Here is a 26,146-nt window from a genome sequence, read left to right on the forward strand (position 1 = left end):
GAGTTTAGAGGCAGCTCTGAAGTCACTGAAACTTAGTAAAAAAAAAAGTTTTAGTTTTGTTTGTGTTCAAGATTATACCCAGACAACCGGCAACAAAACTGAATATGTTAAAACAAAAATGAAAAAAAGCAATAAATCATAATATTTTTATTGTATTTTCTTGGCTATCAACTTACAAAACAAAAAAAACAAAACAAGTACTACTAAACTACCTTAAAATATTGTAAATCTTGAACAATAGTTTTGTTTAAATGCCACATTGTTCTAGCTGCCAGATATGTAAATAGAAATATTTCCTTTCAAATCTATTTTCTTAGTACACAAATTGGAAAAAACGTGGCCAACTTTTGAACCATATACAAATTGTGCAAGGAAAAATCTGAATAAGTTGACACAGATTACTTAAGAATAACCTTTTCCTTGAAATAAATTCTGATTAGAAGAGACATGAGAAGTTTTGTGCACAGTGCTAGGGGAGGACCAACAACTATGTCCCTTGAGCTGGATTATACACATCTAGGGATTAAAAAAACAAACTTGACACTGTCAGAGGAAAAAGATGATAAGATGATGGCCTGTTTAGTGCTGAGTTTATAGTGACCTCATTGGATCACTTTGATGAGACTAATACAAAAGGTTTCAAAGTGAAAAAAGGTTAGACAACAGCTTTCAATTACTTCATGTCCTCTATGTTTTCAATTTTCCAATGAAGTTTTTCTTTAGTTGAGCAGTACAAATTGCTGGACAGCTCTATTTCTTGAGAATATTCAAATTCTCTCATTCACTACATTTTTTTTTAAATTGGCAAAATGAAACTATGTGCTAAAAAAAAAAGGTAAGATTTCATGGTACGGGGTTCTGTGTATTCCCATTGTAATCAAGAAATCTGACTAAACTTCAATAGGTAGTCCATTTTTGTTATAAAGAAATTCTTAAGACAATAATTTCACTTAATGTTATGATCAAATTGCTTTAAATTTTATTTTTTTTACATGGAATGAATTGCACCTACATGGACTATGATGGTCTGACATGTATAGACTAGCCTTGAATAACCTTGAAAACAAAAATTTTCATAATTTATCAAATTAAAAAATAAAATAATTACACATTGGTTTTACTTGAAAGAAATAGATCACACTGAAAGCATTTAAATGTCCACCATGATTCAAGAGTAATGCACAAACACTGATGTAAGCATTACAAACACAGTGATGCAGATATTACAAACATAAATAAACTCCCTGATCTCATGAGAAATTCAAGATGATGACATTTTACAAAGTCTAATAAAAAAAGGAAAATCTTACTGCAAAAGTGACCAAAAAAGTTAAAAACTAAGACTGAACAGGGGTTGTTCATCCTCTCCAAGACTGACAGTGGACAGGTAGAAAGAGACTTGAAATAATTGGCTTCCCAGTCATTGATGTATGTATAAAAAAAAAGTACAACTTTCAGACCTTGCTTTCTAAAGGGCAGATGATGTGGCCAATGGTTAACAAAGGTATCAAGAGGCCAGTACAACAACCAACCAACCACCTTTACTTTCCCCAACTAATGTCAGGCATCTATTAGAGCATTCAAAATTCCTGTCTTCATTGAGATTCAAACCTGAGACAACTCAGTTTAGAAGCCAAATGCTTTACCACTCAGCTATCACAACCCATACATGTATATGTACTTGTAAATAAAAAAAAAAGTTGAATTTACTTTGGAGAGCTGATTTATCTTTAGAAATGGACAATGTTACCCACAGATGATGACAGTAATGTCCTAATTATATTTCTGTTTATTATTTCTAGATATAATTGGTTGTTTAAATAGCATAGTTTTAAAAAAAAGTTTCAATATACAGATATATGCATTACACCTTGATCTAACAACAGCGCAACATCTCAATAAATGCAGACACACAAAAAGACTTCATAATTAAAAACTAAATGGGAAAAATAATAATACTGAACATTATATAAAACCAATTCAAGAACAATGGGTGCCCATTGAATATTAAACATGATGATTTGAATCAGGAGGTGGGACTTATCAAACACCTTTGTAACCAATAACTTGATGTTGATAATAGCAAGCTACAATTGTTTTGGCTTGTTAATAATAATGTCTTTATGAGCTCAAGCTAATTACTTAAAAAAACAGCTGGCAATGTTGGCGAAATAATAACTCACACTACTCACCAAAAAAACGACAGGTATTGTTGAGGATATAATTTTATAAGTTCTTATTGAATCACATTAAACCAGCACATACAGATTTTGTTTGCAAAAGATATTTTTTAATTATTAAAAAATATATGGCAGCAACCAATTTAATGTTTATTCAATATCTTTATAAATAAAACATGAAATTCATATTTTCAATACACTAGCAATTTAATGTGTTATGTTTTGGTTTTAAAAAAAGTTTTGAGATAGTTGAGATAGATAGATTAGATTCAAGTCTAATACTTCTGTTTTTAATCCAACTGTAATTAACTGAGATCCAACAAAATTTTCTTATATGAAATAAAAATCGACTTATAATATTATTAAAATGAAAGATATTAAACATATTTTCTAAGATATCCTTTTTTTTTTCTTTAATAAATATTATTTTACCAACAAAAATTGTCCCTCTAAATTTACAAACAAAAAAAGTAGAGTTTTTTTTTCTTTTTTTGAGAAACATATTTAATTAGTCTGAGAATTATGCAGTTGAAACATGACAAAGTAATAACAAAAAAACAACACCACCAAATTAGTTCATTAAAAAAAATAGAGTGCAATAAAATGTCTGCCATTTTTTTTTAAATTATAAAACATCAGCAAAAAAAAAATTGTAATCAAAATATGAAAAAAAAAAATCTTTCAGCAGTAAATGTTTGACTTTAGTTTAGAGATTAAAGACATCTCAATGTGCAATTCTTCTTAGAGAGTATCACTTGATATTTATTACTTAGCACTACTTTGGTATCTCTAAGACAACCTGTACAATCACCAAACTAAATTTTCTTAAATACCAGATTTTGGGTAAGGAGAGAAAGATCATCAACAACAAGAGAAGGTTAACATTATCTAATACTGTCATATCAATTGATTCACAATAGAGTAGGAGCCCCAAGGTTTCTAAACTAAGACACAAAGACACAAACAAATAACACTAACAGCACAACCAAACAACACTACCACAAGGTTGAAAACATCATTTTAAAAATTAAGAAATATTATATCAATATAATTGTCTCATTGTGATATAAGATGGGAAAAAAAAGTGTTTTTCCCCTTTAAGAATTTGATATGTTATTCAGTAAAACCCATTCAGAAGGTGACTGTCTCAGCAAGGCTTAAATTCCTTTGAATACAAAAGAAACAAAAAGTCCTTTGATTTCCCTTTAATAGAAGACTGAACATTTACACACATTGTGAATTCTTGTTTATATACAACTAAAGTATGAGTTTATACCAAAGTAGATAAAGAGAAATCGACACTATAAACTCACAGGTGGACAGGCACAGTGGACAGACTCACAGTAAAGCGTCAACATCTAAATATCATAGTTTGTTGAAAACAAATAATATCAGCAAGCTAAAATCTGAATTCTAGAATGTAAGAAAAATGGTAAGGACCAAGTTTGTACGGTAATGCAATATGGAAGATTTTAATGACATGAAATGCCATGATAGATGACTGAAATGTCACTCTAAATGACTGTAGTGTAATGCCATGGTAAAGAAATAAAATGCCACAACAAAGAGAGAAATGACAAATCAAACACTGGTATCACAAATCCACTCTTTTAAAGAACATTAATAACTCTTTTTTTTTTGTTAGAAAAATATAATCCAAACAACAACACAAAACTAGGTGTACTGGGGCTAGTGGGACATTCCAATGACCACCCTACTCCCACTCTGTTGTGCCTGGTGGTTTGGCTGTCAGATCATAGAGCACTCTGGATATACCTGGTACCTGAGACACATTTTCTACCATCTTTTCAAGATGCTGAAAGGACAAATATTAGAATAAATCAACTGAGCGAAATGAGGTCAAGAAAGCTTGAACAAATATATGTTGAAAGTGAAATTGAGTTTAATATTGTCAAGTTTATTTACAAGTCACTTAAGTATAGTATGTCAGGAGTTAAGACTTAGTATGGAAGGTAAGACTAGTATGGAGGGTAAGACTAGTATGAAGGTAAGACTACTAGTATGGAGGGTAAGACAGACTAGTATGGAGGGTAAGACAGACTAGTATGGAGGGTAAGACAGACTAGTATGGAGGGTAAGACAGACTAGTATGGAGGGTAAGACAGACTAGTATGGAGGGTAAGACAGACTAGTATGGAAGGTAAGACAGACTAGTGTGGAGGGTAAGACAGACTAGTATGGAGGGTAAGACAGACTAGTATGGAGGGTAAGACAGACTAGTATGGAGGGTAAGACAGACTAGTATGGAGGGTAAGACAGACTAGTATGGAGGGTAAGACAGACTAGTATGGAGGGTAAGACAGACTAGTATGGAGGGTAAAAAAGTAAAGTGCCCTTTCAGACCTTACAACCTATTAGGCAGATGAAGTCAAGGTCATCTGTTACTGTAGTCCACGGTTAACGAGGGTGTCGTGGCCAGCACACGAAAAAAAGACACAACCAACCACCTTTACTTTCCCCCAACTAATGTCAGATGCCCATTAGAGCTGGGTGGACTTGGAGGTGCCCCAAAGATCCCGAAATTCAAAATTCCAGTCTTCACAGAGATTCAAACCCAGGACCCCTGATTAGGAAGCCAAGCACTTTACCACTGTACCTCCTGAAGGTAATAGTAGTAGTATGGAAAGTAAAACTATGAAATTTAAATGACCTGTTATTATGTGTAATTGTGTGTTAGCTGTGGCTAATTATCGTTTACCAAGATTGTAATGATTACATGTTATGGCCTCATTTCTTTTTTAATGCAGTTCTTTCAAATTTAAATTCACTGTATTATATTGTTATTCTTCCAATGAATCAATGATAATTCTTAAATGAGAATGTCTCTAAAAAAAGAAAGGGTAACTAACTCAGTATTATGTATGATTTTGTAAACTCTATGATTAGCCAAATCCAATAAGATTATTTCAAAAGAGCTACGAATCCTACCAAAAATATGCTTATAATGTCAAACCTGATTATAAACAATAAAATAGTTCCTAAATACAATAGTGATGTTCCTCATCCAAACCGAAACAGCACCACAGTCACTATTTTATTGAGTTTTATCTTATTTTGGGCCTTGTTTTTTTTTTTATATATCTTAAACCTTTGCCAACTTTTATATAAGACTAACACAGCTTCTGTTCATTTATAAGCATTTCTAATAAAATCATGTACAATCTTGTGAGAATCATCATTTTTCACCGTAATCCATTTTTTGCTTGAATAGTGGCTGCATGTTCTTAAGTGTTTGTTTGCATAAATGTCTTTTGTGTCATTCTAAGTTAATGTTTCTAGGTAGATTCAAGTAAATGTAAGAATCTCTTGTGTGACAGTTACATTACTAGTAAATGCTGTGGCTAACTGAGAGGCTGTTAGATTGTGATTTAAATTTGAGTAAATTCAACAAACCTTGACAGGTATATGTTTCCCTGGCGTAGCTGGGACACCTGTCATGAAATCATTGGTGATGAAGGTTCGAATCACAACAGACCTCTGACAGGATGGAAGGTGCATGCTGGGATCTCTATCAAAGTGAATAGGGATTAACACAATGGGCATCTGAAACAAAACAAAATAGAATCAAATTATAATTACATGGGTACTAAGTTATAATCACCTGACATGGTTTCTTACAACATTCATCATGTATGATTATTGGAATCAATTATGATATGGTCATAAAATAACTAAAACGAAACAATAAATTACCTGTGATATTGAGCCCGACAGACCAGCCTCTGCCAATGTTCTTGTAGCATTATAGTCAGCCTGTCTGAGTGTTGCTAGCACCCCAGTGGTCAGAAAAGTGGGTGTGATATCTTCCACTGGATGAATGACAGGTCCACCAAATACATATACAACCCTGGTGAGATATTGTATATTACAATGTAGTTGTCCCCTCACTCTATAGCTCTGTCTAGCTAAGCTAGCACAACTTGAATAACCAAGGCTAAAGTAAGGCAACTTAACCAAAAAATATGACCAAATAAAGTTGTCAAATTTTTCATTATCTTTTTTTTTTTCTTCAGGAGGCAAGGTGAGTGGTAAAGTGCTTGGCTTCTGAACCCAGGGGTCCCAGGTTTGAATCCTGGTAAAGACTGGGATTTTTTAATTTCGGGATCTTTAGGGTACCTCTAGGTACTTGAAAATAGTTGGAGAAAAGTAAAGGTGATTGTTTGTTGTGCTGGTCACGTGACACCCTTGTTAACCATGGGCAACTGATGACCTTTACTTCATCTGCCTCATAGGTCTGAAAGGGAAATTTTTCTCTTCATGATGGAGTGAAAGTATTATTTGTGTCTGTGGGTCTACTCACTAGTGGGAACAGGGAGGAAATGAAGACTAAGAAGGTAACATTTTTTTATATATGATCAAAAATTCTTTTAGCCAGCTTTTGCTGCCAAGTTCTAAGCTCTTTAAAAAACCATTTTCAGACCTGAGACACTCCAGTAAAGCTTATATTCCTACCTCCTGATGGAGGCACTGGTACTTTATGTAAAGAAAACAAATGAACTCTAAATGTTGAGAATTATAGATGTAAGTAAGCAACTTTTTGTGATTGTGACAAATACGAACAACAAAGTTGTCAGCACTGGGCAGCAAGGCTTGTACATACATAACCATAATCAGTTAGTACCTATTAATACTGTGACATATTCTTGGAATTATTTTAGCCAGAAGCATTAGCTCCTCCCAATTGGGTTCATCTTCTGAGGACAGTGCGGCCACATAGCTGTATGTTCTGCAGTCACCCTGATGACAGACATAAAAGATGCATATCAGTCTATTAAAAATAAACTTATAATTTTAAAGCATTTGTTTTTTTTTGTTTTAAAACCTCCACAAATATGCCCATAATTTAATGGACAAATTGAAAAAATACAACTGATATCCAATGTCATGTCTTAATCTCATAATGGACTGAAAAATAAATGGGAGGTGGGGGGTTCATAAATGCAGTTTTAAAAAGTATAAAATAAGCCTATAGTGACAGGTTAAGTGCATGACACCTCTCTCTCTATGGCTTGGTCACCCAATAACCAGCTGTAACATCTTAATCCAATAGATTTTAAGTACGCTTAGAAGCTATGAGACTCTGGAATGTCCTGAAATGGATAATACTACATCCTAGCCTTTTAGGGAGTAGTTGATCTCAGAATCTAGCACTCGCCCCACACGCTCATGCAGAAATTGAGAAATGTTTTCATTGATGTTACCTGCACTCCAACAGTTTTGATGGGCAATAACAATGACATAAGAGACGACTGGGAGGTAATTTTCATCAGTTGCTCCTGCTCATCTGTTGAAGAACTTGACCTGATTCTGTTCAGCAGGGAATGTGGCTGTGTGAAAGGAAATGCAGTTTAAATAAAAATAACATTCACTTCTAGATATAGGAATTATGGAATGTCCAGTATTTTATAAGGAAGATATTTTCACAAAATACAGTTGACTCTAGATAGTCTGACACAGCACAGAGGCTGATTCAAGTAATTAATACATATGCATAAATAGGTATACATACGTTTTTAGAATGTAGGTAGGCTAAAATTGTTATTTAATGGAGCATTAGAAATCTGATATCATTTGTTTTGTATTTTTTAGATAATAAATAATTGTTTTTCATCTATCGTGTATTTTATAGATTGGAAACTCTTAAGAGAAAATCTTATACATCAAAAACAGAATTTTCTTGGCATAAATGGTTAAATTCTTTGAAGTACAGCTAACCTTTTGTGATCTAACATTTTCAGTAATCCCACACTCCCAAGAAACTATCAGACTATCAAGAGTCAACTGTACAAAGTAATTTTTTTTTTAAACTTAATCTTTTTTTACAAGCACTACACTATAAAAAAAGAGTTGAAATCATAATGGAAACTAAGACATTTTTTTAAATTCAAGATTAAACTTTATTTGAGTTCTCTGTTGTATGTAAAAGAGACAACATGTAAAACATATATGTCCATAAAAGAGATTGAACCACAGGCATGGAAACACATTACACAAAATTATAATATAGGAAGAAGACAAAAAGAATTGGTATGATTTTGTTCTAAATAGACAAAAGTGTTGTTTTTTTTTCCAGCATTATTATACAAATTTGGCTTTAAACACAAATAATGATGTATGGACAAATGTACACATATAAAAATAGTTGCCAACATAAATTGTTAGAGATCAAACAAACTTACTGTCTTGGAGGAAGTTGAAAAACTTGTAATTATTCTAAGCATGACAGAGTTTTCAGCAAAATCTTTACAGATGTAGGGCTCATCAGCACAGATAACACGGATAGCTAACCCAGGACCTGAACAAGAGAAATAACTGATGTTTGTTTTGTTTGTTTTACATGTTTCGGATGTTCCTTCAAAGTTGAAGATAATTACTTCCAAGTCCAAACCTCCCGCCGGACGACGGGGGATGGGAGCGGGCAGGGTTTGAACCCTGGACCATCGATAAATCTGAACGACAGTCAAGCGCGCAAACCGCACGACCAGGCAGCCATCCAACTGATGTAAGCATTCACTGATATAAAATATTTCTTTATAAACAACTATCAACTTACATTGGTCAATGGCATAGAATTATATTTAATAGCTCAGTGTAAGAGATGATGGACGTTTCTAACAGAAAATGTTATTTGATCATTACAATGTACTAGCTTCTCACTACATAAATGGATGAAATACAACAACAATCAGATGTCATTTTGACAATTACATTGACCAGTTACCTATTTAGGGCATTGGAAAATGTTTTGAAACACAAAGAAGTTCAATAAATTACAATGGCACATAAACAGTACTTTAAATAATGAGTAGCTTTAAGAACAGCAATGCAATAGATCTACCTGGAAATGGGTGTCTGTGTATAAGTTCCTCAGGAAGCCCCAAATCTTTTCCGATAGCTCGAACTTCATCTTTATGAAAATCTTTTAAAGGTTCAACAACACGTCCCTAGATAAGTCATGAGAAAATAAAACTTGAAAGTAGCAAACAGACAATATATTAAAACAAATTAAATTTCTTTCTCATTCTTAACATTTTAAAATAACTATGTTTATTAAAAACTTTTTGGCTAGATAGAAGATAAAACTGTACACAAACCATCCAAAACTTTCTAAATAACTTAAATTTCAGAATATGACAAAAAATGTTGTACCTGATTTCTCAATTCTCTCACCAAATCTGTATCATTGTGGTGTGTTTTAATGGCATCAGCATTTCCACTGGCCAAAGCTGAAGCACTCTCAATTAAATCAGGTCTCAAAGTTCCTACAAGCAAAACATTAATAAATAATGCTATTAAAAACTATAAGGTAATAGAAAGCAAAAGAATTACACCCAAGTCGGTTCCACAGCTAAAGGTTTTTAACAAAATTTTTTGATTTCAGAAGAATTTCCTTAGGCAGAAGAGGCTTGTAAGCTAGGTATAGAGATAGTAACAGATGGCTGCCAAAGACTAAGATTGCTTTATTGATTCTTATTGAACATTTGATGTGAGATAAACCTAACTTAGTCATCTCCCGCCCTTCTACAGGATATGTTCGTCTTATTTCAGAATAACATTTCAAATATACTTGCCATTAAGGAGCCTCCCCAAACTCCACAAAATAAACAACTGATCGGTAAAGATTATAAGCAAAAGGATTTTTAAAAAGTGGAAGAAGGCCATCACTGAGATATTGTGAAGTCAAGTTTATAATTATATATTATTAATATGCCTTGTTCTTTTACTCACCTTGACCTAAATATATTTCTTCAGGTTTTAGATTTAGCTCATCCACAACCTCATTAGCAACCTGTCATGTCACAAATATAATAAACCTTAATAGAAACCTGTCATAACAAAAATCATTATCAAGTTTAAAATACCATTGTATTCATTAAAACCAAAGTAAACTTTGACATTTGCAACACCAGCAATGTGGTATTTTTATTGATCAATACTAAATCATCAAGTAAAAAACTTAAATGCTAAATTCCAAAGGCATTTCTATAATGATCTAAGCTAATTATTCTACTACCACTCTTGCTAATTTGTTTTTTAATTAATGAAAATGATAATAATTTATCAAATGTTCTCTTTAAAAGGAAATGCTTTCAAAATCATTGCAATACTTGAAATCTGTTAAATTGATTTCATATGAGATCAAGATGAGTTGAAAAATGTTGAGACTTAAAGCTAAAATGAGCCATTCCAGGCAGTAAGAGACTATTCCTAGACCAGAGTCATTGATGCTGATGTCTAAGAAATACCTTCATGAAAGTGTCTCCAATAATTTTACGTTTGTCCTCAGGGTTTGTAGTTGTGTTCAGTGTGTTGGTTTTTCTTTTACGTGACCCACCATCTTGTTTGTCTATCGGTATAGATGTTGTGGCATTGTAGAATGTGTGAGAGGCTCTGATCACTGGGGAAAAAAAATATATAACTCAAATTTTTAACATTAATCTTGGATCTGAACCCAAACCTGCTTTCAATTAGCCCCACCCACATGCAATGTATTCGTTATATGAAAGCCAGCACAGATACTAAGCTTTAACAAACTTTAATTATTATAATATTTTATTCATTGTAGAAACAACATTGGTATGTTTATTCAAACACATCTTCAACAAAAAAGTTAACAGCTAGTCTTTGTTTTCATGAGTTAGATAAAAAGTTAGATCATTTTTCACCAACCTCGAACTTTTAATCCAATTTTATTGAGTGACTGTTCCACTTGGTCACTTTCATTCTTCCTCATAAACCCATTGTCTATATGCACGGCTATTACTTGGTCCTCACTTAGAGCTTTGTGTAGGAGGGCAGCACAAACAGTGGAGTCCACGCCTCCACTCAACAGCATCTACAACAACAACAGTAACATAAAGTCAGTGCCGGAAAAAAAAAACAAAGACAGGTCATAAGTAACTAGTTTGAGTAATCTATTACAAAAACTAAAACTTAGTTACAATATGAAAAATAATTCCATTTAAAACAACAATCTTTGCTAAATAAATTGGCTTTAGGCAGGCCAAGTTGATATTAGTTGTGAGAAAGAAATATGTCAACAAAACCAAGACACATAGGTGGCAGTGATCAGTTTACCAAAACTTTGTGATCCTTGACTGTCTTCCTTCATGTACTTGATACAAGACTTACCAAAACTTTGTGATCCTTGACTGTCTCTTTAATGTACTTGATACAAGACTTACCAAAACTTTGTGATCCTTGACTGTCTCTTTAATGTAGTTGATACAAGACTTACCAAAACTTTGTGATCCTTGACTGTCTCCTTAATGTACTTGATACAAGACTCCTCCCTGCTGCTCATGGTGTAGTCTCCACTCAGTTGTGACACTTCAAACAGAAAATTGCTCAACATTTTCTTCCCATTCTCTGTCAAGTCAACTTCAGGGTGAAACTGAACTCCATAGAGTTTACTCTTTTCATTGGCAATAGCTGCATTAAAAATAAGGGAAGAAATTACAAAATGTATTTAATTACACAACTTCAAGTTAGAGCTAACTTTTAATATTTAGTACTATTTTAGTTAGTTATTTAGTACTATTTAGTAAGACATCAGACGTATAAACAACTGTTTAATATTTGATCAAGTCTTGATAAGAAAACATGTTACCCTTATACATGAGAAAAACAGAATAAAGAATCCAAGATTTAAAGAATCTACTAGGACGTCAAGGTTAAAATTAAATTATGCACCAAAACAAAATATACAACAAAAGACGCAAATATGCTGCATTCAGGGCGAGGGACAAAAATGATTGTCTCACTCTACCTATTATCAGATGAAATATACAGGAGTGAATTGGACATTAATGGCATGAAAGACTTAACAAAGCTATGATCTAGAGTCTGTAGTTATTGATCAATTGATTGTAAAGTTAATAGTCTAGTATGTGTACAGTTAATGATTTAGTCTCTGTACAGTTAAAGTGACAAATTTAATATAATCTATAAAACAAAAGTGCCTAGCTTCAAAACCAATGGATCACAAATTCAAACCCCATTAAAGATTGGAATTTTAGGACATACTGAGTAACCCAACTCTGATAGGTACCTGACATTTGTTGAAGAAAATAAAGGCGGTTGTTATGCCAGTTATACCCTCATAAACCTTGGCAAAAGAGCTTCACATTATCTGCCCTATTAACCACTACACCTGAAAGGAAAAATTCTTTTACCCTACAAATGAGTGTCATTACCTGCAACAATAGAGCCAGAGTGTGCCACAGCCTTAAATCCATCAGCCACCTGTGTAATACTGTCACCATGTGTTAGAAGAACATGTTGCTTTTCATCAAGTTTCCTGGATAGAGTATAAAGTTGAATGTGCCCTCTCTACATACAACAATGATAAAGTTAATGGTTGATAAAGAGAGGTTTGATTCTTTCAAACAGCATTCCAACCTACTGATGATAATGAAATAGATTGCAGATTTCAACAGGTTGATTGAATCATAACATTTTGTCTTCTTGGTACTAGACTTTAACATTGAATGAAGGATGGTCAAATCAATAGCTTACTTAAATAGAGTGCAACTAATTGGAATTAGACTTTTAACATAGAATGAAGGATAGTGAAATCAATAGCTTACTTAAATAGAGTGCAACTAACATCCACAGTGATGTCAAACTGTCCATCCTCCCTGGTTGTGGTCTTCTGAACTTTTCCATTGAACTCTTTGTTCATCATCTACGTGGAAACAATGAAATCAGGAATCAGAACTATTCATAAAAACAATGCAATATTGTGTGTTACTTGTTGAGATAATATATTGAACAGCAGCACAGGCATTTTTGTTTTCTGTAACCCATCCAATTATTACTCATGTCAATGTACAATATAAATGACAGATAAGATATATATGGAGGTGAAGTAAAATTCTTTTCAAGATCCACCATTCTATGTAGTGGAATGACTCAATAGAAAGATGCATAGAAGTTGGGTTTCATTGGGTATTTCCTTAGTGACACAACAGTATATTAAAAAGTTAGAACTGAAATAGGTTAGGGAAAATAACGGACAAAAGACGAAGAGACAGTTACAGTGAATTTTGAAGACATGGACTGTGCCCTTCTTTATGTAATAATGTTTTGTATATAAAAAGTCCGGATTTTCTTATTCTATACTAAATTATAGCTATTCATTCTGTTGTTTGGTTTGGACATTTAAGGACTCGTAGATATCAAGTAAACAGTTTGTTATACCACATATCCATTGAACTAGATATGCCAACAACAGTAGTTTCTGTGGCCAATGGTTAACAAGTTTCCTAGGAACCAAGTCTGATTGACAAACACCTTTTCTTTTGATGCCTGGTGAGTTCAGGCAAGCCCAAAAATTTAAAAACAACAACCAAATATAAAAACAATTTTTTAAAAAGCAACGCTTATATAAGGGGAAAACCCACATAATTACTGCCAGGCAGTTCAATAACTAAGTTAATATTTTTATTGATTTATGTATTGTCTTCGACAATGAATAATTGTGCAAAATCTCTGCATGATAAATGTAAAAGATTTATACCAGACAGACTAAAAACTATGATTTCTTTAGTTTGGACCAAGACGCCAGCAATGCGTGAAATAACAAATGTAATACATTTCAATAAGACAAGAATATTAACCTGCATTCCATAACAAATGCCTAATACTGGTAGACTACATTTGAATATATCAGGGTCATACTCAGGAGCAGATGGGTCATTCACTGAGCTTGGACCTCCAGAGATTATAATTGCCCTGAAATCATACATAAATCTGTTGATGTTTTTTTCTAAGGATAAATTTGTGATCAAATATTTATTTCAACATTAAAGAACTTATTTGGAAAATGATTTAAAATCAAGAATACAACTAAAAATAACATCAGGTAATGAAGTTCTCGGACCAGGTTGATGTTGATTTATCTTAACTTTTTTTTCTTTGCTTAGTCACAGCTTAATAAAAATTTTATTTACATTATGAATTGATTAATTACATTGTATTACATAAGCACAACAAAGTAAAACCAACATCTGCTACTATGCATGTATTTATAATAATATATACATTTATATACTGATGAATATTAATAATGCTATTATTGACATAACAAAAGAGTACTTTTATCCAAAAAACTTACAAGTATCCCTTTTCTTTGATGACATAGGCAGGAGTGTCCAGGGGCATAATATCACAGTCAACATTAAGTTCTCTCACCTTCCTGTCAATCACCTGAGTGGAGACAAAACAGAGTTTACTTACAAAAATTTAGAATGTGTGGCTGAGTGACCTAAACTGATTAGCTACGTAGCAAGGGGGCTTGAGTTCAAATCCCAATTCGAGCTAAGTTGTGTATGCTGATCACCCATAAGAGATTGGACCAAAGCACACTGAGCATGCATGAAAGGTGCAATACAAAATATTCTCACAGCACATGTATCAGATGAAGTTAAAACATCTTGGATCTAATTCTGATACTTCACTCTCACACTATCATTACTCAGCATATTTATCAAATAAAGTTTAATATCTAATTACACTTCTTTACTCTCAGACTAAGTTCCAATGACTCTGACCTTCATCCTTTTTTTCAAATTTAATAATTGGGACTATTCAAAAGAACCATATTTGTGATGATGATCCATATACCAATTCATCTGTCAACAAAACTCCTTTTTCTAGCTAGATCTATAAGCCCTATGTGATATTTTAAATGAATAATTGACTAAGTGTATAAAAGAATAAAAGATTTTTAAAAATATTAAAATTTAAAAAAAAATTGTTGTTTTTTTTATGTATATTATATATTTAAATGACAAACAGACATAGTTATTTCCCTCTTTTCCCCTTAAAAGCTACTGCTAATATCTACATTTGTTATAGAATTAAATTTTTTAAAATTTTACATTGAGTTCACATTAAATTAAAATTGATCTTTTTTTAAATGGTCATGTTTGAATCTTGGGACCAAAATCAATAAACTGACAGCTGCCTGTCCACATTTGAAGGTCAAAGAAATGATTTCCAGAATGTGAAAAAGAAATATTGCTCATTTAAAACATTCAGAACAAAACTCAAGGTTTAGAGCTTTTAAGATTTATTTGTGCTAGTATAAAACTTCCAGGTGAAAACTACACTGAAGTTGTAGACAACATTGTAATAGCATATGAACACCTTGGCTTCTGAACTACATTAACAATGTATTGCCTAAATTCCCATGTTGATTTATTTCCAACTTATTAGGAGGACATAAGTGACACACACAGTCAGAGACTCCACAAACATATTGTTTTAACTCCAGTGGCGGACTGAAAGGGTTAATGTGTGTGCAGCCTACTGATACACATGACTCAGGGCTATCACACAGGTCAGGGTTGTTGAACAAAGGACAGTACTGCTAATGCATGCAAGTATGACATGTGCTGTGGTCACGTGACCAAAAGTCTTTACAGTCGAGAGACAGTGTGTAAGAAAGGACAGTTGAGTCCAGGACAGCAAGAGAAGGACTGTGCTGTACCTTGGGAGTTCTTGAAAATGTAGCTGTACGAGCTAGAGAGACTTGTAGTGATTAGTTAGGCAGTTCTGTAGTGTAGCAAAGCATTTTAAGTTAGTGTAGCCAATTGTGTTTATTGGCTGTTGTTGATGTAATTGTAAATTAAATCGCCACATAGTTTATTGAAGATCTAGTTGTCAAGTTCTTGTGTTAGATGTGCTGTGTTGTGTTGTTGAGCAGTGTTTGCAGAAGGCCTGGTAGAGAAGATCATAACAATATTTTTGCAATGGAGAACAGACAGCAAGGTAACTGGAATCCTACCATGGTGGAGGACTACTGTTGGTATGAGCAAAGGAAAAATTTAAGTGCATAACAAAAAGCCTCTTTTGACAGCGCTGATCCTGTTATAAGAATTCTGACTTCTGCACACTTGATTTAGTAGTATTAAACAAACACTTTTGTTAGAAAGAAGACTTTAAAGAAGTTGTTTTTATATTGCCCAAAGATATTATAACGATTGCCCTACAATATAATTGTTGTTGCTGTGTGATATAAAAACTCATTAGTTATTCACATCTATTATGAAGTTAAAGGGAACACACACAAAAATTGTGTCAAGGAGAAAAAAAAGCTTCTGACATTTGTTAAGTTAAAGGGAACACACACAAAAATTGTGTCAAGAAGAAAAAAAGCTTTTGTCATTTGTTAAGTTTACTTTATTGTTATGTATAACACAGTTTTAGAACTAGTATCTTTTGGGATACAAAAAGCTTGATGTTTTTATTTAAAGGTTTGGCTAAAATCAAGTATAATAATATATTACAAAAAAAACCCAGTACTTTACCTTCCCATACTGTGCTCCAGCGTCCAAAATGACAATTTTCTCATGTTGAGATTCACCGCCGCCATTGACATGGCCATCAACTTTGCCATTCATTGCTGGGACACAAACAACACGTTAATGAATACTGCAGTCTTAAAACTAACCTACTAAGATTGTTGACAAAGCCTGTACAAATCTATAGTGATGTACTTATAATTTAATCATGATTATCTCCATAAACCACTATATCAATTACATAAACAAGAAGAGATAAGTGAAGGTAAACATTTTTTTGTAATGAACTGGCAAAAAAACAACAACATTATTTGGATATCAGGCTGGTTATTGAACTACCTTCAAGTCACAGCAGAATGTTATAAAGTTTTTGATTTAAGTAAAAAAAACAACAACAATTGTTAAGATATTAAAGCATTTTTATATTCTTTATTATATAAACATTGGATTAACAAGCAAAATTTAAAAAAATCGTCCTTAAAACTATATCTACCAATAATGTACAAGTTATTTCCCTTGTTCAATATCAAACAAAATAATTAATTACCATTAATTAATTGTTTAAAGTGACAGCTTGATCAAAGAATGCATGAGGGAGAAAAAGAGTTATTTGAGGGGACTAAACCCAACAAATTTAGCCATATATGTGAAGCATTAGTTTCCCCTGTAAAGAATTACCAGTAATTAATTGGTTACTTTAAAAAAAATATTCATGTCTTGTCTATGTCAATGAATAATTGTGCGAAGTTTCAGCTTGATCCAAGAATAAGTGTGGGAGAGATAGCGAGTACACACTTTTTACCAGAGAGACAGCTTTGTAAAAATATTTAATCCTGTTTTACATATATACCATCTGTTAGATCTCTTATATTATACTGATGTTCCTTCAAAAGAGAAGATAATTATGTCTTATGTATATCCAAACATTAATCTAGTTATGCATGTTAATAAGAGATTTAAAATCTACTTATTAGTTTTGCTGACTGATCAGGAAGCTTGTTCCATGCTTTATTAGCATGAGGGAAGAAAGAAGACTTGTATGAATTTGTCCTAGCATATGGAACAAGAAATGTGCCTTTATCTTTCTTTATGAGACTAATGCTAATTACATATTTTGTTTAAAAAATTGCCCCGGAAGTGGTTCGCTTTGGCAGGTAACAAAAAAGGCAGGTTTCAAAAAATATTTTCAGAAAGAGTATCAGTAACTATGAACTACAAACTATCAATAACTACAACTCTATCTCCGTCGATACAAAAAGAAGAGACATGCTTTCGTTTTTTTTTACAAAAAATCTAAAATCATTTGTATAAATGTGTTAAACATAGGGTAAAATGTCATCTCCCTTACTAAATTGTCTCCCGTGTTTTTTTTACTATTATTAGTGAATAGTTGTAAAAATGGTGTATTTTTATTTTAAAAAGAATGCTTGCATAGTTGAAAGAAAAAAGTAGCAGTTGCATCAGAACTTTGTAAGGTCTAAAAAATCATGATGTCGGATTTTAAATATCTTTTCTAGTTTATGAGATCTAAATGGGATGGACAGACAGACCACACAAAACTAATAGCGGCTATTTCCCTTTCGGGGGCTGCTTAAAAACACATGCAGACAAAAGTGTTATAGCCTTCATACCTTTAAAACTACTTTCTTTCATCAAAAACTTCTTTTTGTGTCTACATAACTTGATATTACAAATTACATTTCTAATTAGTGTATTGTTGTTCTAGGCCTAAAAAGCTATACATTGAATAGTGCTTAGGGAAAGAGTCCACTGTAACATGAATGAGGATAAGCTACTACAAGCTACGGAATCTGGTGAGGCCAACGAGAAAGGTAAAACAAGAAAAACATAATAAATACTTTTTAAAAATAACAAAGCTTATACAAAGTGTAATTGTATCAATAGATATGCACCCAAAATCAGCCAACAGATAAACCTCAATAAAATCATATGGGCTACTGGTACTCTCATCAGCATTAGTCAAACACAACATCATAGAATATGAGATTCGCAGGATATATCCTTAGACAAATAATAACACTTTCTCCAAATACATAACATAGAGGTTTAAAAAATAGAAAGCGAAAACAGAGCCATCTTAATCTAAAATAATACTAGATTGGAAGAATCTAAAAATGTTGCTTGTGACAATGACCCATTTCTGCAGAGAGAGCATTCTATCCAATGCACCGAACAGCATGGGAAGATTGCAGCCTAAGTTTTAATTATTACAGTGTTGGTTTGTATTTAATGGATTTAAGATCAAATGTTTATTTATTTTGTTTTTATGTTTGACTATTTAATTAAACCATTAGCCACATTTTTAAATAGCAGCAAGAAATGTGTAATTGCTTAAGTTTAATGCAATGTCTAGTTGATAAAAAATCTTGCAGTGAAGTTGCATTGATTCCCTTAAATTCATGACCAATTATGGATTTAATTTTCTTAGATCTAAATTATCTCAGGTAAAAAACCATGCCGGAGAAAAAAACAAAAACATTGTAAAGCATTGGGCGTTTTCTTTGAAATGAAACACTGTTCATATTGTCAATAGTGTATTGCTATCACAACATCATCTGTACAAATGTTTGATTTACATGTTTTGGATGTTGAGAGAACCTACATCCTAGCCCAAACCTCCAGCAGAACATCTGGGGATGGCAGCGAGCAAGGTATGAATCAAGGACCATAAAGATGACCACACGAGAGCCCAGTGCGCATACCGCATGATCAGGCAGCCATCTTGGCATAGACATCTAGCCAAGCTTATTCAATTTAGTCATTGAGGAACATACAAAAGCACTGATAACAGCAGTTTAGAGTTCTTAATCAAATTTAACATGGTGATCCCAGATTATCTTTTTTTTTTCAACTGTAAATTTTCAACCTTTTAAAAGAAATTAATAATATTGTTGTACAAGGTACAAGGATAAATTAGGTGCAGTGGGAAATCTTTCTACAAGTTCTTAAATGAAAGCTTTATAAGTGCATTGACATTTTTATTAAACCACCTATGACATCTAGATTAAATAGTATATACATATTGGTTCCGCAAGGTTGTTAACCCAGGAAGTGCTAATGGTCTTAAACCCATCATTACCTATAAAATGCTTCCAATGAAATGAGTCTCAAATAGCCTCTGACAACCAGTCCAACTCCTGGCCTTCACCTGTGGTTCAGTTACTGAGCCTGGCAGAACTGTTACCACAGACAGGAGAAGGGGCAAAGGCGAGCAACTGGCGCCTAAACCAGTAAGCTTCGGGTAGGAGGGGCTCATTAGCCTTGGTTGGCTATCCATCTAGGAGCAGGAAAACTCTAAATCCAAACCTTCGCTGCCTTGAGGCTATACCCAAACATGGGAAGGGCTTCGAGAGACAACCCTGAGGAAAAATCAGGAGCTGGTGCCCCTTAGGCAGATTGTGGCACACCTTACTACAGCCTGGCAGAGCCTGCGGCGCTACTGATCCCAAACTGTATTGGATATTCCGTTCCTTTGGTCACATCAGCTGCGCGGAGGGGGAGAACTGCTGTGTGGGCAATATCGTTCCAACCATAAACAATGCCCAGGCTTTCATCTCACTTGCTCTGAGATGAACCATAGTCATTCTACGACTGAAGGAGGCCAATAATAATAATACATTACATTTATATATATATATGACTTGATCAGTCACACCAGATTCTGCCCCATCTCAAGACGAAACCAAAGCCAGTGACTAATCTGGGTGCATCCATTGTCTGCCGAGACAGAAGAAGGTCAAGATCTAGATCTATTATTTTAGTCCGAGAGATGAGTTGATCATGATAGTCAAGAGAGGAGATTCTAAATCTATATTTACTGGTACATCAGCTTTCTTTGTTTTACATGTTTCTTCTAGCTTCCTTCAGCTTAGAAGGTAATTACATCCTAGGATGACAGGGGATGTAAGCGAGAAGGGTCCAAGCCATCAAGACCACTCAACAACAGACTAGGCATCTTTTAGCAACAACATTGGGAATAATTTAGTTCAATACTTATGTCTAGATCTAGATCTATTATCTGACATCTTAGTTACTCTAGAGACTCTAGACTCTAGTCTAGGTACTTGCACAGGCAGCCATTTTGGATCTAAAAACACATTTGACATTAAAACAGTTTACTGTTCAGGTTTTACAGAACTGAAATTAAGCATGCCATAAGAAAAGACATTGCTTTATAACTGAGTGTTTTTTATTCTTGAGTTTGCTCTTAAGAAAAGAGGTTCCTGTAACGCAGCGGTTCTCAACCTTTTATGCTCGGCGACCCGTTTTTACAACCCACCACTCTGCCGGAACCCCTCCCCCCATACACACTGTAACACACATACAGCAATAGAAGAATAGACAATAACAGTCCATATTTGCAATTGTCTTAGGCAACCCCTGGCAAATCGTCAATCGACCTCCAAGGGGGTCGCGACCCATGATTGAGAACCCCTGCTCTAACGGCTAGTAAAAAAAAAAGTTTTTTTTTGTCTCTTACTATTTCCAAGATATTTTAATCAGAAAAATGAGAAATTTTCAAATAACAAGGAAAAAAATATAGATCTCCTTACATATAAATTTCTTAACCATACACTTAGAAAATTCATTCAGCTTTCCAATGATACCAAATTTATTATGATTATGATTTTTTTTTTCATTGTTTTTTTTTTTTTGTTCTCATTCAGATACAAAAATCTAGTAGATTCAAATTTTAAGTCAACGACCCTTTAAAACTTAGCACACTTTTTTCATGTACTAAAATTTCACTAAGGTAGTGATGACCTTTTATCAATTATGCCAGTTTTTTACATTAATAAAATAATGTCTACTTTAAAACATGTAAAATTGAATCATCACTTCTTAATACCAGGCAATATCATTGATTATTAACATAAAGTATAATAAAGATCTGTATGCTTGGCAGTTCTTTTAGACTGTCTGTCGATGTTGAGACACAAGTAGCTAAAATCTGTAAATCTAGCTATCTAAAATAATAAATATTTTTGAACCAATAATGCTAGCATCATAAATTAGGTGTTGTTGGAAAGCATTTTTCATCTTCTTTCATTCTATATTCTATTACATATTCTTTGGTGGTATAGGATTAATCATTAATTAAAATGTTTTGATGCAACTACCTACTCTAGTCCCACTCATAGTCATACTGTATAATTATAATATATATATAAGTTTAAAAATCAGTGTCAATGACTTCAATCATCAGTTACCATAGTAGACAGTGTGTACAATAACAATGTATAATTATAATAACAATGATAAAATCTAGATCTAGAGTCTAGAGGTAGTCAAATCTAGTCCTACACTCCTACAGATCTGCTTTTGAACACATACATCTTTGTATTTCAAAAGCCACTATCTAGAATAATCTAGATCTAGCTAGATGATCTTCAGATTATTCCTCTATAAGTAGTAATACTCCATCTACTCCATCTAGTATATAAGTCTATACCTAGTATTTATAATATAGCACTGCAGGCTTATAGATATAGATCTAGTTACAGTATATATAGATCTAGTAATAATATAGATTATAGTCATTATAGACTCATTATAGACAACATACGAACATACTGAATATAGATCTAGAATCGATCTAATAAAATCTAATTATTTTTAGAATATTAATAGTTTAGCTTATTATTTAATCATAAATTAAATCATAAATAAATTAATGATAATTAGAGGTCTATCATCATGATTGTCATGATAATAAATAATATAATCGGTAATAGTTTAGATACGCAGATACCTTTGCCGACCACAGTGTTGTTTGTTAACAATATTTATCTCCCTTACCTATATTGAACTTTCAATAACTTTTTTTAAAGAGAGTTTTTGTTCTTATGCTGTCAACTTATGATTTTTTAAGTGTATTTACTGAAATGAAGGTCTAAATAAAATGTTATTAATAAATTGATGAACTTGTTGTTTCTTCTTTTTTTTCTACTTATGAAATTATTAATTAAAAAATATATGTTAACAATTAGATCTATAATTAATATATTAACTCACCAAGCAAAGCGAAATAATGATAACAAATATGCATGAATTAAATGAAATGAAACACGCATCTAGATATACATGTTATGTTTAATTATTATTATTTTTTGAACAAAATTATGCATTATGACTTAGTGATCTTTTTAGAGCAATGACAATAAATGATATAGATCTAGTACGGGAAACTTATTATTATAAGAAATAATACTTTTATGTTTATCTGTTGATGATTAAGACTACAGTTAGATCTATACATTTCTAACGAATTTTGAGCGCTATTTTCGTAAAATCACACCACGAAGAGAAAGAATTTTATGAAGCTGACACAGATCAGTGTCCCTTTCTCTTTCGCCGTGAGGTCTTCTGAGTGGAGTCTACTGTCTACCAGAGATTTTTTGGCGTGTGTTTTATGATCAGATAGGACTAATGTCTGTGTTTATAACTCTTACCACTAACTCTGGCTCCACCTCTCTTGGAGGGAGGATAGGTCGAGTGTAACTAGATCACGAACGTCTTTGTTAAACGTTACATAGCACCTGTTAAACTATCATGTTTCACAATCTGAAATTTACTTTGCATAGAGTGGGGAACAAAAGCCAATGTATAAAGAAACAGGTAAGAAGCATATACACTACTATTTAGATAATTTATGCATCTTTACTTTCGGAGTTCATTAAAAAAAAAAACCTCCTCACCTATTACACTAAATTTGTTTAAGATGTGTAGTTGTGGGGGGGGGGGGGGGGGAGGGGGGGGGGTTTAGCGACTCCACCTACCAACCCTTCTCTTCACATGGATCCACTAGCGCCCATGTATTACATTCCGTTACGGAGTCCAAAGCAAGTTTTTCTCTCCCGCCGTACCGTACAGGTGGCGATTGTCTCCATTTATTCTTACGTACCTTTAAACCCTCGCTGCGCCGGCCGTCACACGCGATCTTTGTCTTTACGGCAAAACTAGATGTGATGTAATCATCTTCCCCTGTTCGGAGCTTCGCTGCGCCGGCCGTCACACGCGATCTTTGTCTTTATGGCAGAACTAGGTGTGATGTAACTTCACCTTCCCCTGCTCGGAGCTTCGCCGGCGCCGTGGTCATATTAGGTCATCTACTGCTAGGATCGCTGGTATGCTCATAAAGGGAGAAGGGCACGGTACGGTGTTTTACTTGGTCAAAATTTATCCTTCTTCGCTTTCTTTGTCGGTTCGTTTCACCGACATGCAGTTCAACTGAGGTCTAGTCGGATGAGACTAAGACTGAAACGTGACGCAACATAACGATGTCACGATCAAAACTCTATTGGTTGTATCCTATAATGTCGGCCAGCTTCTACAGATAGTTATGTACGACAAAAACTCCCGTGGTTGGATCATATCGTGTTGGCCGGCAGTCTATAAGTAGTTACATCAAGAAGTAGTTACGTATGACAAATACACACTGATTGTCATAGATTCTAGTCCCCCTCCCCTATTTGGTCCACAGAAGTAGTGACATAGTATTTTTATCTTGAAGCTCTTTCATCTCATTAAAGAGATTTGATAAAGCCTTTGATTTTCATCGCCCCATCCCTATTTGGAGACATCACAAGGTTACTAACTGTGATGCCATTGTAACATTTCCCGAATCTGTTATAAAAGGAGTTCCCTTCCACTCTTCAGTCCTATCATTACTTTCTCTACCTTGTTGTAGATATTGCTTGTTCTTATATTGTGCATTGTTATTCATTCAATATGATTATAAGTTACCGTACATAATAAGAGAAGGATAAAGAACTTGTACTTATAGCTACCATATTTTTTTAACAGCAGCATATGGAGCTGATGAAAAAAGATACAACATGGGCCACAACTGCAGAAATGCTTGCAGCTGCTACACTACTGCAAAGAGACACCTATACATTCTCACCAAACCACAACAAAACAAAATACTCATGGCTATTATTAAAACCTTTATTTCATGATGCAAACACATACATACTATCTCACACAGACAACCATATATGCTGCAACATAACACTATTGCATACAAATGGTAATCACTTTGATGTGGTTGTACCACAAGAGGCCACATGTAACTGTTTTTTGCCAAATCCACTGCTTGGAGTATGATGCTTTAGCCTAAATTTTTAAGTGTTGATTAATATTTCATCTTACAATCTATTCAGATTAGATCTATTTGGCTATTTGATTTTTTCTTGCATGCTTTTAATATCTTAAATAACATTTAATGTCTATTATTTTCATGTATTTAAAGTCAGGGTACCGGTATCTATTTATTTAATTACTTTTATTTTGCCAATAAAAGATATTTTGTTAGGCTTAGAGTTATTTTTTTATTTTTCTATTATTTTTTTTTTGTCTGTTGTTATTACTTTAACTACATGATTTTAATTTCGATTTTTAGTTATTTTTCAAAGTACAAAAGATTGTTTGCATTTTAAATGAATTTTAATATTAGATCTAATAGCTGCTAGAAAGAAAGACAAAGCAGCAACAGAAAAAAGTTGGCAAGTAATTCAAGGGAGATAGTCTAGTACTAAGCCTTAAAACCAAAATGGCGTATTTCCAATGACATTATATGGTAATAAGAAATAAAACTTAAAAATATATATTTTAAAAACTATTTATCTCCGAGGAAATCAAATTACATATTTGTAATCTGCATTTTTTTCTGCATATTCTGAAAATATAAGAGAAACCTAATTTAGCGTTTCTAGTGTCGTATACTAATACCCAATTATTTCCATATGATCATGATGATATAATTATAATGATGACATTGACTGTTACTGACATGGGGCAAAAACATTAAATTGTCTTAAATTATAAGGACTATTCTATGAAAGCTGTAGATATTCACTCTACAACTAAGTAGACCTATATAGATCTACCTGTTATTGGTTTTCCAGCAAGTGCAGTTTCGGATTTCTAAAAGAAGATTAGATTCTATTTCATCCAAAGACACACATGTATGAGCTTCCGCAGAAATTTTTTTTTTTAATTTTTTTTTCTTTCGTTCTCATTCGGGTACAAAAATAGTAGGTCCAAATTTTAAGTCACAAAATTTTGTTATCCAAATTCTCCTGTCCATTATAACCACATTCCAGTTTAAAACATATTCTGTTATTTGCAAAGAACAAACATATTTCAAATTATTCAAAATGAGAAAATCAGTTGACAAAGTCTGAGTCTGTACACGTACTAGATCTAGTGGTAGATTCATAACTAATTAGAGTAGTATGTATTAGAGAGGGGGAGGAATGTGAGTAAATAGACATAAGGGAGATAATTATTTTAAAACTTTGGAGTAAGTATTGGTAGTTACGCTCCCTTGATGTAAAAAAAAAAGTATTTTAAATATAAAATTGTAATTTTATCGTTTCTAGTAAACACAAACTTCATAATGTTGTTCTAATTTTATCAAATAAATTAGTGATCTCTTTATTGTTTACGAAAAAAAAGTTCCTTCAAACAATACTGCCATACCAGTTACCAGTGTTTATTCATAAGTTAAGAATACTAACTCAATGATTATCACTTTTAAACACAACAAAAATAGGAATTGTTTTCGAGTTTGAAGATTAAGGATTACATTTCACACAGCTACACATGGCT

The 26,146-nt window shown here is 33.1% G+C and overlaps 1 protein-coding gene across 2 annotated transcripts; it reads right to left on the minus strand.

The window, feature by feature from the left end:
- Positions 1 to 132: 132 nt before the first annotated feature.
- On the minus strand, positions 133 to 25,541 carry LOC106066402 (GMP synthase [glutamine-hydrolyzing]-like). 2 transcript variants are annotated; one of them, XM_056007483.1, is made up of 18 exons: positions 25,423 to 25,541; positions 16,517 to 16,611; positions 14,320 to 14,411; positions 13,823 to 13,937; positions 12,791 to 12,888; positions 12,398 to 12,501; positions 11,440 to 11,633; positions 10,872 to 11,037; positions 10,448 to 10,599; positions 9,930 to 9,990; positions 9,351 to 9,463; positions 9,040 to 9,145; positions 8,381 to 8,496; positions 7,403 to 7,528; positions 6,823 to 6,938; positions 5,895 to 6,048; positions 5,595 to 5,744; positions 133 to 3,996 (listed from the first exon to the last, which is right to left on the minus strand). In XM_056007483.1, exons 2-18 carry the CDS (start codon positions 16,607 to 16,609, stop codon positions 3,895 to 3,897), a joined length of 2,058 nt encoding a protein of 685 aa, XP_055863458.1. In that variant the 5' UTR covers positions 16,610 to 16,611; positions 25,423 to 25,541; the 3' UTR covers positions 133 to 3,894. The 2 variants fall into 2 exon arrangements, with proteins under 2 accessions (XP_055863458.1, XP_055863459.1); XM_056007484.1 differs by lacking the exon at positions 25,423 to 25,541 and adding an exon at positions 22,284 to 23,226.
- Positions 25,542 to 26,146: the final 605 nt, after the last annotated feature.

Source organism: Biomphalaria glabrata, chromosome 13, assembly GCF_947242115.1.
Source record: "Biomphalaria glabrata chromosome 13, xgBioGlab47.1, whole genome shotgun sequence".
In the NCBI taxonomy this organism is placed as follows: Eukaryota; Metazoa; Mollusca; class Gastropoda; family Planorbidae; genus Biomphalaria; species Biomphalaria glabrata.

What these genes read in the sequence shown, in the direction of transcription:
- LOC106066402 (XM_056007483.1), bottom strand. Translation starts at nt 16,609, where the DNA reads ATGAATGGCAAAGTTGATGGCCATGTCAATGGCGGCGGTGAATCTCAA. An exon ending in CTGGAGCACAGTATGGGAAG is followed by an intron (nt 14,412 to 16,516) that starts GTAAAGTACTGG and finishes GTCTCCACTCAG; the next exon opens with GTGATTGACAGGAAGGTGAG. An exon ending in ATATGTCACAGTATTAATAG is followed by an intron (nt 6,049 to 6,822) that starts GTACTAACTGAT and finishes ATATCTCACCAG; the next exon opens with GGTTGTATATGTATTTGGTG.